General features: G+C 47.2%; 1 protein-coding gene across 1 annotated transcript in view; it reads left to right on the top strand.

Moving 5' to 3' along the window:
- The window catches only part of Kiaa1549 (KIAA1549 homolog), a 127,607-nt gene that overhangs the window by 77,943 nt on the left and 36,886 nt on the right, over positions 1–12,778 (top strand). Inside the window, 2 exon segments of the mRNA NM_001447383.1 lie at positions 858–1,035; positions 5,848–6,032. Of these exon segments, the coding sequence (NP_001434312.1) occupies positions 858–1,035; positions 5,848–6,032 (363 nt within the window).

Raw genomic sequence — 12,778 nt, 5'->3', positions numbered from 1 at the left:
GAAGTGGAGACAGATAGGATCTACTTGGGTTTCCGGTGGTCCTTGCATACCATCTCGTTCTACAGCTAATACAAGGTATCCAGTGTGGTGCGATGATGAGGGGGGAGCAGGTGGCCTGGGGATGGGTGTGGTTAGGAAGCTGACCTCATCACAGCAAGCAGAGGGCAGCAAGTGAGTGCTCCCAGGACTGAGTGTTTTTAAAGGGGCAGAGTTTGAACTCTCCAAGTGAAGTGCTTTGCTAACATGATGCTCTCGTGTATCAGATGTACGGGATTCTGGTTAAAGATAAGGTTAGCTTTGGTTGGCTTGTAGAAGCATAAATTCACAAGGCGCGTGTCATGCCTGGAGATGCTTTCAGCTATCACTTCAGGTGGCAAGGGGAGGGGATGGTGGGTACTGGTATGTGGTGGACAGAGCCCAGGGATGTGGCTAACCATTCTTCAGTGACACCCATGTCAGAGAGCAAAGAATTCACTAGTTCTCTACATCAGTAGAGCTAAGCAGGACATTTGAGTAGACTCAGGAAGAGATCAGGCAGAACCACTCCCACCTAGGGGAGAGCAGTACACTCTCAGGACATGGGTTCGTCGCTTACAGTTTCAGACCCGCCGGTGCTGCCCAGTGCATGCCTTTGGCCCCTTTGTCTCAAAGAAGACATCGAATCAAGCAAAGTGCAGTTGCTGTTCTGCACAGAGTGCTTTCCTTTTAACCCTCTCCACTAGCAGAGGACCGGGGACACCTGCCACTCCAGATATGGTAGTGAGCTTGTGAAGAGAGCTGGGGACCACTGTGTGCCCTGAGAAGGGGCATCTGGCGTTGCGAGCCTCTCTGATGCTGATGGATCTGTGTTCTCGAAGGTGGTGAACGTGTCCAGGCTGGAGGGAGAGGACAATCCGGTGCAGCTCATCTACTTTGTGGAGAATCAAGATGGAGAGAGACTGAGCGCAGCCAGGTCTTCAGATCTGATCAACAAGGTAGACCTCCAGAGGGCAGCCATCATCTTGGGGTACCGGATTCAAGGCGCCATTGCCCAGCGTAAGTCCAAGAGTTTTATCCTGCCAGACACGGTGGGGTCCAAAGTCACTTGTGCTGTGATACTTCAGCATCTGACCTGTGCTGGTTGTTGATGTCCATTTGCTGAGGCTTTGTGTTTTTCTTAAGTTTATTTATTATTACTCAGTATGCATGTGTGTGTGCAGATGTGTGTGTTTGTGCATGTGTGTGCACATGTGTGTTTACATGTGTGTTTACATGTGTGTGTTTGTGCATGCGTGAGTGCACATGTGTGTGTTTGTGCATGTGTGTATATGTACACATGCCTTGGTGCATATGTGGAGATCAGAGGACAACTTTGTAGGGTCCGTTTTTCCCTTCCATCTTTATGGATTTCTGGGGTTCCAGCTCTGGCTATCAGGCTTGGGTGACAAGTACTTCATTTGCTGAGACCGTCTTTATTTTTATTTCCATCTGTGTGACCATGGCCTTGCTCTCGTTTTTCCTACCTCACACCTCATATTCATGGAGTTGCTAGTGAGTCACAGGACCTTATATCAACATGAACATCCTTTTCCCCACCCCGTACTAGTTTTCATTTAAAAATCCATCTTAGGTAAAATAATGTACCTATTCTGTTTTTATTCCGAAACCTTCCGTGTCCCGCCCCGCATGTTGTTGGGGATGGTGAGTCAGTCAGGAAGCTGGGAGCTGCCCTCTAGGCTGACTGCCTTCCTTGGGGTCTTGCAACACAAAGGAGTCCCTTGATCCCTACTCTTTTCAGTCCTGTTTCTCCGTCACCTCACCTCACACCACTCTACAGTTAGAAAGACGTGTTTGATATTTCTTATTATTATTGGAAGGCGCTTGGCCCTCTGGCAGTGACTGCTCTCAGTACCTCTTGTCCAACTCCCAGATTTTGGGTGTATATTTAAAATGAAGAAAAAGGGAGCAGCATGGAGAATCATAGCTTTCTAAATAAGGTTTTACGAGCTGACTGCCTCCTGAGTGTGCATGTTTCCCTCCATGATCCAGGGCGGTCCTTCATAGTGTGGGACAACCTGCTCCCCACAGCACACGCATCAGAATCCTGAAGAACTTTACTGAGGACAGGAGAAGACAGTGGGAGGCTTGTTTGTTTGTTTGTTAACTTCATTACTATGTTTATTAAAAACAGACTTAGGGACCTGTGCTTAAATGCCATTGTGGGTGCTGACGTCCATACAATATACCCCACATCGATGCAAAGATTCAATCAGAAATGGCCACTAAGACTGTCTTGTTCCACACATGACCTTATGGTCAACACTCATAAAGAAAGTGGAGTTGGCATGGTTTACAATTCCGTCAGCGCTCACAGAGACCGGGCGTGACTGTCAGAGGGGCATGCAGTGACCACAAGACGTACTTTTGTGCTTCTCAAGCAGCTGTGTACTTCAGTTGTGAAGGTCGGTTACTACAGCCCAACTTGTTTGGAACAAATAGAACGTCTACATCCACTCTTAATCAGTTGCAGCTTTCTGGACAAACTCATTTGCAGATGGGGGAGGAGGACCTGCAGCCAGCGTCTTTCTATCAGGCATTCAGTGTGGCTCTCAGTCTTCATATACTGTCTGGTTTCCTTCATGTAAATGGAGTGATGGGCTCGGTGGCTTTGACCACTAGCTGCTTTTGCAGATGACCTGGGTTCAGTTCATACCACCCACACGGCAACTCATGACCACCATAATTCTAGTTCCAGGGCATCTGACGCCCTCTTTCTGGCTTCTGCAGGTACCAAACACACACAGTTCACATTTGTACATCTAGACAAACAATCATATACATAAAATAAGAATAAGTACACTTTAAGATAAATGGAGTGACTCCAGCAGAGCCACACAGATGAGGAAGTCCCTTGGAGACGATCCCACCCCCAGGCATCTTCTGGTTTGTGTCCTTGTGCCCTGATCTCCCCATGATCAACAGTGCAGCTCTAAACTCTTTTCCTTTTAAGATTTTAATTTTATTTTTTAGTTTACGTGTATTGGTATTGTACCTGTGTTCCACCTGTATGCAGGTCCCAGAGGTCAAACGAGGGCATTGGGTCCATGAGACTGAACTTACAGAGGGTTGTGAGCCACCATGTGGATACTGGGAATCAAACCCAAGTTCTCTGGAAGAGCAGTTCTTAAATGAATGATACCTTAGAATTTGCCCTTTAGAAGAAAAAGCTTCTGGCTAAGTCAGTCCTTGTCCAGGGGGCTAACCTGTGTGAGGGCTGCTGTGTGAACATTTTCATCTGACGGTCAGTGGTGGAAGAGATGATGCGACAGCCATTAGCAGGCTCCTTGGTGTGCTTGAGGGATCACTGTATTGTGGGCTCTGTTTCAGGTCAGTGAGGAGGTGATGTGATGTTAGGAGCACTTCCTAACATTGCATCCAGAGCCTGAGGTGCTGTATACAAAGGCTGATTTGAAGAGGATATAAGCACCATGTTGTTGGGGCAGGCGGGGAGTTAGGGAATGATGGGGTGCAGATTATCATATGCTGACCTATCAGCTAGCAAGTCAGCAGTTTCCCAGGCACTTGTCACAGCCGACAAAGTGATACCATCAACCAGTGCTGGCTCTTCATTAGATAATGGGAAACCCACAAGCAGGTTCTAACTGGCCCCAGAGCTAGATATGAACCAAAGATAGGAAAGCAGGGTGAGATGCTTTCTCTGCAACTCTGAAATGGGGTGAACTGTTTCTCCAGTCTAAAACACATCCCCCCACTGCCCACACACACTGAACCTGCATTGGTGTCTCCGGGCCTGCGGGCACAGTAGGGCTTCTGCAGCCTAGGTAGCCCTCACAGAACACTCTGCACAGCACACGCAAATATCATCAACTCTCAGAAAAAGCCACGGAGAACAAAAACCCAGGGTAGTCATGTCTCTCTGACCTGCCTCCCTTCTCTTCTCAGGGCGTACTTCATTTTCCTGTCGTTAAAAGCCTACTTTATCCTTGCTCTTGCCTCTCTCGCCTTCCTTGCCTGTGCAGTTTGCCTTACTTGAGTCTCCTCACCTGAGGACTGCTCAAGGCCACATGGGCAAACATAATGGGATCTCAGGGTTGGTAGATGAAGAAGCCTCACTTCCTACCAGGGCCAGTGCAGGGGCCTTGAGGACCCTCCTCTGTCTCTCTGTCTCTGTCTGTTTGTCTGTCTCTGTCTCTCTCTGGTTGTTCCATCCAGGGCACACCCTGTGAGTGCGGACGGGTGATTCCAAAGGAGTACAGTTCACTGTCATCTCACCTGTTAGTTACGCCTGTTACCTTTAATAAAGCAGCTTCCAGTAAGACCCGTGTTCCAAGCAAGGGATCAAAGGCAGTCATAGATGAGAAAGACGACACCTGGACATCACACGTTCAGACTTCAGTTTTCCCAACAAACACTCCCTTTTAGTTAAATCTGATAGCCTTCTTTATCATTTAAAAAATGTGTTAAAGTACATGTATTAGAGGAAAGGAGCAACTATATAATTATAATCTCAAAATCAAAAAGAAAAATTTGTAGGTGGCAGTATTGGCCTTTTCAAAACCTTGACACATATGAACCGGTGACAGTGACTGTGGCAGTGTTTGCAGCCACCTCTGCTCACGGTTTCCAGAGCTTGCCATTGTCCCAGACAGAAGCCCTGCCCCTTGGGTACAACCTCTCATTTGCCCCCAGGTTCTGGCAGTCACTCTTTTTCTTCCTGTCTATAAATTCAGCTATCCTAGGTGCCTGACATGGTGTTTATCCTTGTGTGTCTGGTTTCTTCCATGTGTCATGTTTCCAAAGTTCATTCTAGTTGTGGCTGTCTTGAGGTTCCCCTTTGTCTCCTTTTTTTCTGTGTTTGTGTGTGAGGCAGGCATCCTAATCTACCGCTCTCCACCCAGTTTCTTTGAGACAGTGTCTGTCACTGAGCCTGGGGCTAGGCTAGTGGCCGTCAAGCCCCAGCCATCCTGTCTCTGTCCCACATTGGTGCTGGGGTTACAGGTGTGAGTGTAACTGTGGCCTCTTTGTCATGGCTGTTAGGGATTTGAATTCATGTCCTCCAGTTTATACAGCCAGTATCCTTACCTCCACAGTACCCCACTTTTAAAAGCTGTTTAAAAGCTGAATAGTACTGTACTGCGTAGACAGACCACATTCTGTTATCCATTCACCTGTGGATGGGTTTGGACTTTTCCACTGTGGCCATTGTGATCCATGCAGCTATGAACAGTACCATCTCTCTCACGATTTCAGATGCTGAGGTGGACACAATCAGTGCTTCTGGTCTGGTGCTGTAGCTCATTGGCTATTTCTTCTAGTACAGAGCTCAAACAGCAGATACCATTATTTAGGGATTTATTTCTTGGTAGTTCTCCCTCCCACCACTAGAACCGTGTACCTTGAGGGGTTGTGTCAGCATACCTTGCCCTCAGGATGGTGTCTAGCACTGTCAGTCAACATTAGTTTATTGTAGAGCGAGGGAGGAGGGAGTTGGGAAGAGTAGGGAAGAGCTTCCTTCCCTGATCTCCAAGTTCTCGCTATGGTCTTCACAGCTGGGTCTTGAACACATAGCTTCTCTCCTCACATTTGAAGAGAACCGTATTGTATGAGATGTCATGGAGTGGGAAGAATAAGCCAGGAGACTGGAGTCAGCCAAGCCTTTTCCCTCAGACACAAATGTGTCATTGTGATCCCTGGTACGTCCCTCGTGTGGCATTCAATTGTGCCTGGTTGCTTTCCTGTCTTGAACTGTATGGTGAGCCCGAGTCTCCGGAGGAAGTTACTTGCTGTCCCGTACGTGAGTGAAGAGAGTTGTTACTGAGAGACTTTTTCCCATCTGCTCATCTGCAGCTGTGGACAGGGTGAAGAGGCCATCCCCGGAGTCACAGAGCAGCAACCTGTGGGTCGTGGTTGGCGTGGTCATTCCCGTGCTGGTGGTCACCGTAATTGTTGTCATCCTCTACTGGAAGCTGTGCCGCACAGACAAGCTAGACTTCCAGCCTGACACAGTGGCCAACATACAGCAGCGGCAGAAGGTAAGGTCCCACCCCGGTGTCTGCATGAGCGTCCTTACCGGGCTGAAGCAAGTCCAGGCTCAGACGCTGAAAGACAGGAGAGGACCATTGAAAGGACTCTCTGCTCTATTGGTGGAGTCCTCTGTCCTCCCGTGTGTTTACTGTAGCCCAATTCTCTGGATTAGTACAGGAACAAGACTTGTAAAAGCACTTTATAAAGTGAGCCTGAGGACCAGTCATTTTATTGTTGAGAGCTCAGTGGAAGACCAGTTCATTCTGTGGATGAATTGTGATCTGTTCACTCTGGCTGTTTTCAGAGAGCAGTGGGTGTACAGGTTCCCTCATATCCTCTCCTCACGCACACGTGAGGAAGTTAATCAAGAATGTTAGCCCTCTGGACCTGGAATGAGGCATGGTGATGAGCCACGCAGTGAGTGCTGCGACCCAGACTCTGGTCGTCTGAGAGATCAGGAAATAACTTGGAGCCATCTCTCTCTAGCCCCTGTTTAATTATTAAAACTCAGTCATTCGTGTTTTAAACATTTAAATATTCGTATTATGATTGGACTCCAGTCTTCCAGCATACCCCAGTTCTTCACTGTTGTATGGATCAGTTGTCTACCGAGACACTCTGAGTGTCTAAAACAGACAACACCGCTTGTGTGTCACCTGTGTTCCGGATTTGGCTTTCTTATAAATAAGACCAAAGAAATCTCAGTCCCAAATTCTCCAGATTTTATTTTCAATGTCTCTGCCCATGTTTTCCATGCCCCTGCTGAACTTCCTGTTTGTTTGTTTGTTTTTAGCCCCACATTTTCACTTGTCTCTCCAAAGCATTAAGTTTTGTAGAAATAGCGATTCTTTTACTTATGATTGCTTTGGGAGTTTCAATGACATTGCCATGTGAGGTCTCGTGTTGAAGAATTGATTTGGGGTCAGCATCTAGCAGCTCACCTGGTGTGAACAAAAACCTTGCCTGCATTCCAGAGAAAGTCTCTAGCTGTAGACGTTGACCAGCATGCATTTCGGCCAGCCTGTTTAGTCCCTCTGCTGAATTTATTAGCATGTGCCTACTAGGTAAATCTTTACTACTTGTTCTAATAAGATCAAACAAATGATAAAAGAGCAAGAAATAAGATTGCTATAGCAACTTTCGATTTTATTCAGATGGTCCTAAAAAAAAAAAAAAAAACAAACCCAAAAAACCTCTCTCAGCCAGGCACAGAGGTGCATGCTTGCCATCCCAGCACTGGGGAGGTAAAGGTAGGAAGTTCAAAGCCAGCTGGGACTATACAGTGAGATGCTGTTTCCAAACCAAACCAAACGGACTGTGGAGATAGCTCAGTGACTAAGAACTTGCCATACAGTGCAAGGACCAGAGTTCAGATCCCCTGTGCCTACATAAGAACTGGGGGACCGAGGGGTCATCCCAGAGCACCTGAGGACCAAACAGGATCTCTGGGGCAAGATGGTCAGTTAGACTAGAGGAATCTGAATCTGCAAGCTCCGGCCGGGCTCAGGGAGAAACAGCCCACATCAACTCACACACACACAGCACACGCTTAACCCTCCAGAATGGAAAAACAAAACAAATACCATAAATATTACAAACCGCAGCCTACTAAGTGAAAAAGTAAGTTTAATTTTTAAACTTGCTATATACCTATAATAGTAAAGAGTATTTTGCTTTTCTTATGAATTAATTCTATGGAAAATCTTAATTATATTGCAAGCTTATGTTATCAAATATATTGGCAGTATTTTATAAACACATATTCTCTTTCCTATTCATCCTCACTTCTTATATCCATAGTCAGATAGCATCTATAGTTAGCATTGTTACAGTAACAACTGATGTGGGTCTGCTAGTGTCTATAGTTGGTATTGTTACAGTAACAATGGATTGGTGCTCAGTGACTCACAGCATGAAATCAGGTCAACAGTAGGGAGGGAAATGTTCTGTTCTGGTGAAAGAGTGTTGTTACAGGGAACTGAACCCAGGGAGATGGCTGTGTGCTTAGGCCTCTTCTGTTCTGTTTCTGCCATACATATGCCTTGTGGCAGCCTTACCCATCATAAACTATCAGAGGTCAGCTTCTCTTGAAATGAAGACAGGCTATCCCCCAAGCTCTCTCCTTACTTCTACGTCTGTGGTGTTTCCATCTGGCAGATGTTGCTATAAATCAGATGGATGGTTTCAAATAGAACTTGCAGCCTGTAGAACTGCTCTTCTCCAGGGGCTGCATGGGTCTCTGTGTACATGCAGCCTTGTTGCAGCAAAAATCTGCATGGCAGAACCCCAAGGAGATGGCTGCCTACTCAAACCATCAGGAGGCCAGACCGTGTCTTATTTTGCTGGCATTGCAGCTCTCTGTACAGACCTGACATGGGCCCGCAGTAGGAAGACAGTGGCCTTCCCCCAGTTTAAAACAAACCTCTCCACTCTCTTCTGAGGCTGCACAGCTGTGGTGATGGGTCTGTGGTAGTCAGTGAGGTGCTATCCTCCTGCGACTGTAGGGTTGGCCTCCCCGCTCCTATGGCTTTCTCTCTCCATCCTGCTCAGCCCACCCCTGATGCTGCCCCGTGTTACTCTGTGAAATCCTCCAGCAAATCTCAGAGTTACAAACATCTGGAAACAATAAATCTTCTGACCTGCACTCCCCACCCCATCCCCTTGCAACGAAGAGACTGCTTCAGATTGTCTAGGGGTCCATGATTTTTTGAAATACGATAAGAGGGAGAGGCCAGTCTGTTTTAGGTTTCCTGGCAGGGCCTTTTCTTATTTCTGTAATAAAGGGGGAAACTCCAAGTATCTCTCCTTTGTTTGTATTTGCTTTGATCTCTATCCAGTGCCATCATTTGGTACTATCACCTACAAGACTGCAGTGCGGATCCTTCTTACCATAAATGGCTGGATGCTGCAGGCCCCGTGGGAATGGGTTTCTGATGGGAATGGCCCATGCCAGTTACTAGTGTGGAATTGTAGCCCCTGGGTGGTTCAGACCCTCAGTTGCTACTGAGGCTGGCATTGTGTGCAGCCAGAAGGAGCTGCCCATGTCATGTACATTTAATATCCAGACTCCTAAGTGTGCAGGCCAGACTAAATTATTATAAACACAGCCAGCAGGCATTCTCTCTATCTTGCAGGGTGATAGTCTCGAGAAGAAACAGTACCCCCCAAATTGACCTGGAGTAATACAAACATAGTGAATGTGGGCTGTGGCAGCTGTAGGCAGTGTGTGTGTGTGTGTGTGTGTGTGTGTGTGTGTGTGTGTGTGTGTGAGTGGTGTGTGTGTGTGTGTGTGTGTTTGTGTGTGTGTCTGCTACCTTCTGAGAGAGGATGATGCTGGGCTGGAACTGAGGTGAGACAGTGTGGACCTCTGTCTCGGTCACTGGTTCTCTTGCTAGGAAGCAAGACAATGGCCATGGCAGCTGTCACAAAAGAAAGAATTTAACTGGGGTCTACAGTTTCAGAGGTTAGTGTGTTATCTTCATGGCGGGGAGAATGGTGGCACACAGGCAGGAACGGTGCTGGAGAAATAGCTGAGAGTTCTACATTTGGCTGCACAGGTGCAGGGGGCGGGGACTGATTGGGCCTGGCGTGGGCTTTTGAAACCTCTCCCCTGATGGTGACACTCTTCCAACAAGGCCACACCTCCCAATCCTTTTAATCCTTTCAAAGAGTCCTACTCCTTGGTGACTAAGCATGCACGTATATGAACTGATGGGGCCACTCTTACTTAAACCACCACAGCATCAGATGGGATGTATAGTGACTGGTTTTGTGTGCCAACTGGACACAAGCTGGAGTTATCACAGAAAAAGGAGCCTTCCTTGAGGAAATGCCTCCATGAGACCCAGCTGTAAGGCATTTTCTCAATAGTGATTAAGGGGGGAAGGCCTAGCCTTTTGTGGGTGGTGCCATCCTTGGGCTGGTAGTCGAGATCTATAAGAAAGCAAGCTGAGCAAGCCAGGGGAAGCAAGCCAGGAAGCAGCATTTCTCCATGGCTTCTGCATCAGTTCCTACCTCCAAGTTCCTACCCTGTGTGAGTTCCAGTCCTGACTTCCTTTGGTGATGAACAGCAATGTGAGCTGAATAAACCCTTTCCTCCCCAACTTGCTTCTTGGCCATGATGTTTTGTCAGGTAATAGAAACCCTGACTGAGAAAGGATGTAAGGAACTAAGTGGAGCTGGAACAAACCTGTAAGGGAGAGTACAGCCTAACCTGTGTAACGGAAGACCCTCTCAAAAGGCTGGTAGACTCAGGTGGACTGGACCTGGGACACAGGCAGCCACTGCAGAGTGTCCAACAAGGGGAGCAGGCTGGACAGCTATCCATTTACAGCGGCCACTTGGGAAGGCAGTGTGGATGGTGACTTGAGGGGAAATGCAGTGTGTACCCCTCCTAGCTCCAGACTTGGAGTCTGCCAGAATCTTCTGGATCCTTAGCACTTGTATGTCTCAGTCACCCTGGATGCTACCCATGATTCATTGTGGCTGGTGGGTGCCAAAACCTTGGAGTTTTCTCCTCGCAACTCACCCCGGGGTCCCAGGTGGCCCCATTGAGGACAAGCAGATGGCTGTAACTCCACCTTGTCTTCACTTTTTAAACGGAAACAACATGATGGCTGTGGAGGTTTTTCACCCCTTGTCCTCAGTCAAGTGATAAATCCATGTAATGGCGCACTCCGCACCAGCGCAGTTCTTTGGTTTAGACCCTTGGGATTTGCTGAATGGTTTCTATGGTCATCCTAACTGCCCCTTCCCTGGGGACTGCCCCTTCCCTGGGGACTGCCCCTTCCCTGGGGACTGCCCCTTCCCTGGGGACTGCCCCTTCCCTGGGGACTGCCCCTTCCTTGGGGACCAGACAGACCCAGGCACTGGGGGGCTTCGCTGCGTCTCGTTCCATCCGGGTCTCGTTATACTTATGGCTCACATGTTTTAAAACTCATCGTGTGTCTCTCTTGTTACTTGGCTGACCCGCTCGCCTAGACCTCCCTGACTTGTTGGCAGTGTGTTCCCATGGGGCCCAGACAAGTCCCCCGGAGACAGGCTGAGAAAAAGAAAGAGCAAAGAAAGAGTCTTTCTTCAGAAACAACTGGCTGTAATTTGAATATCGAAGACTCAAATTCGTCATGATTTCTCTCGTATGAAAAACTGATTAAAGCCCATGGAGGGTGGGGGTAACAGTGCCAGCCTGGCTTTAGTCTAGATTTTATTTTTAAGGAATGGAAAAACTAATTCCTAGTGGTTCAGAAAGCAGCGGTCGGGGGTATACTAAAAGCCGTGAATTCCCAGTTGGGGGAGGAGTGGTGCTTTATGTAATCTTTTCCTTCTGTGTGTAGATGGCTTTTGTGTTGTGTTTAAGCATGGATGAGTTGCCCTGTTTTTATGGTGGTTGAAGGTGGTGTGTCCCCCCACCCCCGTGAGATGGGCTCTCATGAGGATGTTTAAGGATGTGAGCTGGGATTGGCAGTGTCCACGGGACTTGTGTCCTGTGGTGAGTGTTGGTCCATCACCCTAGTAAGCTTGGTGTGTCACTTGGCTTTCTTGTATCTCATTCAGGCTTTAGCTGTTAATGGAGGGAGGGTCTACTGTGTGTCACATTGCTACTCATAAAGTATTGTATTTAAACTAACATATATAGCCGTAGCTGCTGTCTGGAAGACTCCACTATCTATATTCACTACTTGGGATTTCATCAGCCAGTAGCAACGGGAGTGCCATCAATCTCATTTGCAGAGCCTTGGCATTAATAAGGCAGTTTTACATGTTGCCATGTTTGTGTCTGACCCGAGCCCTGCCATTCTCTCAGGAGAGATGGTCACTGCTTGGCCATGGTCTATGCAGATGGTCCTGCAGAGGCCAGTGCTGTGTGTCTGTTTTGACATTATTCTTTCAGAAACCTTTGCTTAGAGGGATAGTCTGTCGCTCCTGCAATTTGACTAAAGCAAATGCTGTTGTGGGTAACTATGCTTGAACGCAGTTCTTTGAGGCGTGTGCTTTCCCACGAGGATGTGTAAACAAGCTTCCCCACGGTTTCTTAGTCAGAGGCCAAACTGCTCAGATGGCCATTGTTGTCTGTTACTTCTTCAGTTGGAGGCCCCTCCTTTATGAAGAAGCTATGACACTGTGTAACTCGGAGTGAAACATATGTATAAAATTGGAAATTGCTCATTTGGGGATTTTCCTCATTAGCTGGGAGTAATTGGTGTCAAATTGTCAATTTTCTAGCCATCTTGACAGACACTTGAGAATTATGTGGCTGGGTAGATTTGTAATTTTAAGATGAAAATAATATTTATAATTACACATCCCCTAAGTTAGAACAATGTATCTAAGTCTGATTGACTGGGACCCATCCTAATAGTTAAAGTAGTTTGGCTTTTTGGGTTTTTTTGTTTGTTTGTTTTGTTTTTTGGTTCAGGAGTCCTAATTTTTCTTCTATATACACACCTACATACATAGATGCTTTGCATTTAAGAGCTCAGCTGAATCGTTATGGTAACTTAAAACAAACAGGGGAAAAATATTGAGCTGGCAAGTATGGACTTACAAAGGGCAGATTGCTGAGGCTGTTAAGTATGTTGTTTTAAGAATATATTTCTTTATTTTATGTATATGTGTGTGTGCCTGACTGCATGTGTGTGTGCCTAAGTGCGTGTATGCGTGACACATCCCTTGGAGGCCAGAAGAGGGGTTTACATCCCCTGGAATCGATGGTACAGGTGGTTGTAAGCCACCATGAAGGTGCTGGGAGTTGAAA

Source organism: Rattus norvegicus, chromosome 4 (genome assembly GCF_021556685.1).
Source record: "Rattus norvegicus strain SHRSP/BbbUtx chromosome 4, alternate assembly SHRSP_T2T, whole genome shotgun sequence".
Taxonomy (NCBI): Eukaryota; Metazoa; Chordata; class Mammalia; order Rodentia; family Muridae; genus Rattus; species Rattus norvegicus.
This window is presented reverse-complemented; position numbering and strand designations above follow the sequence as displayed.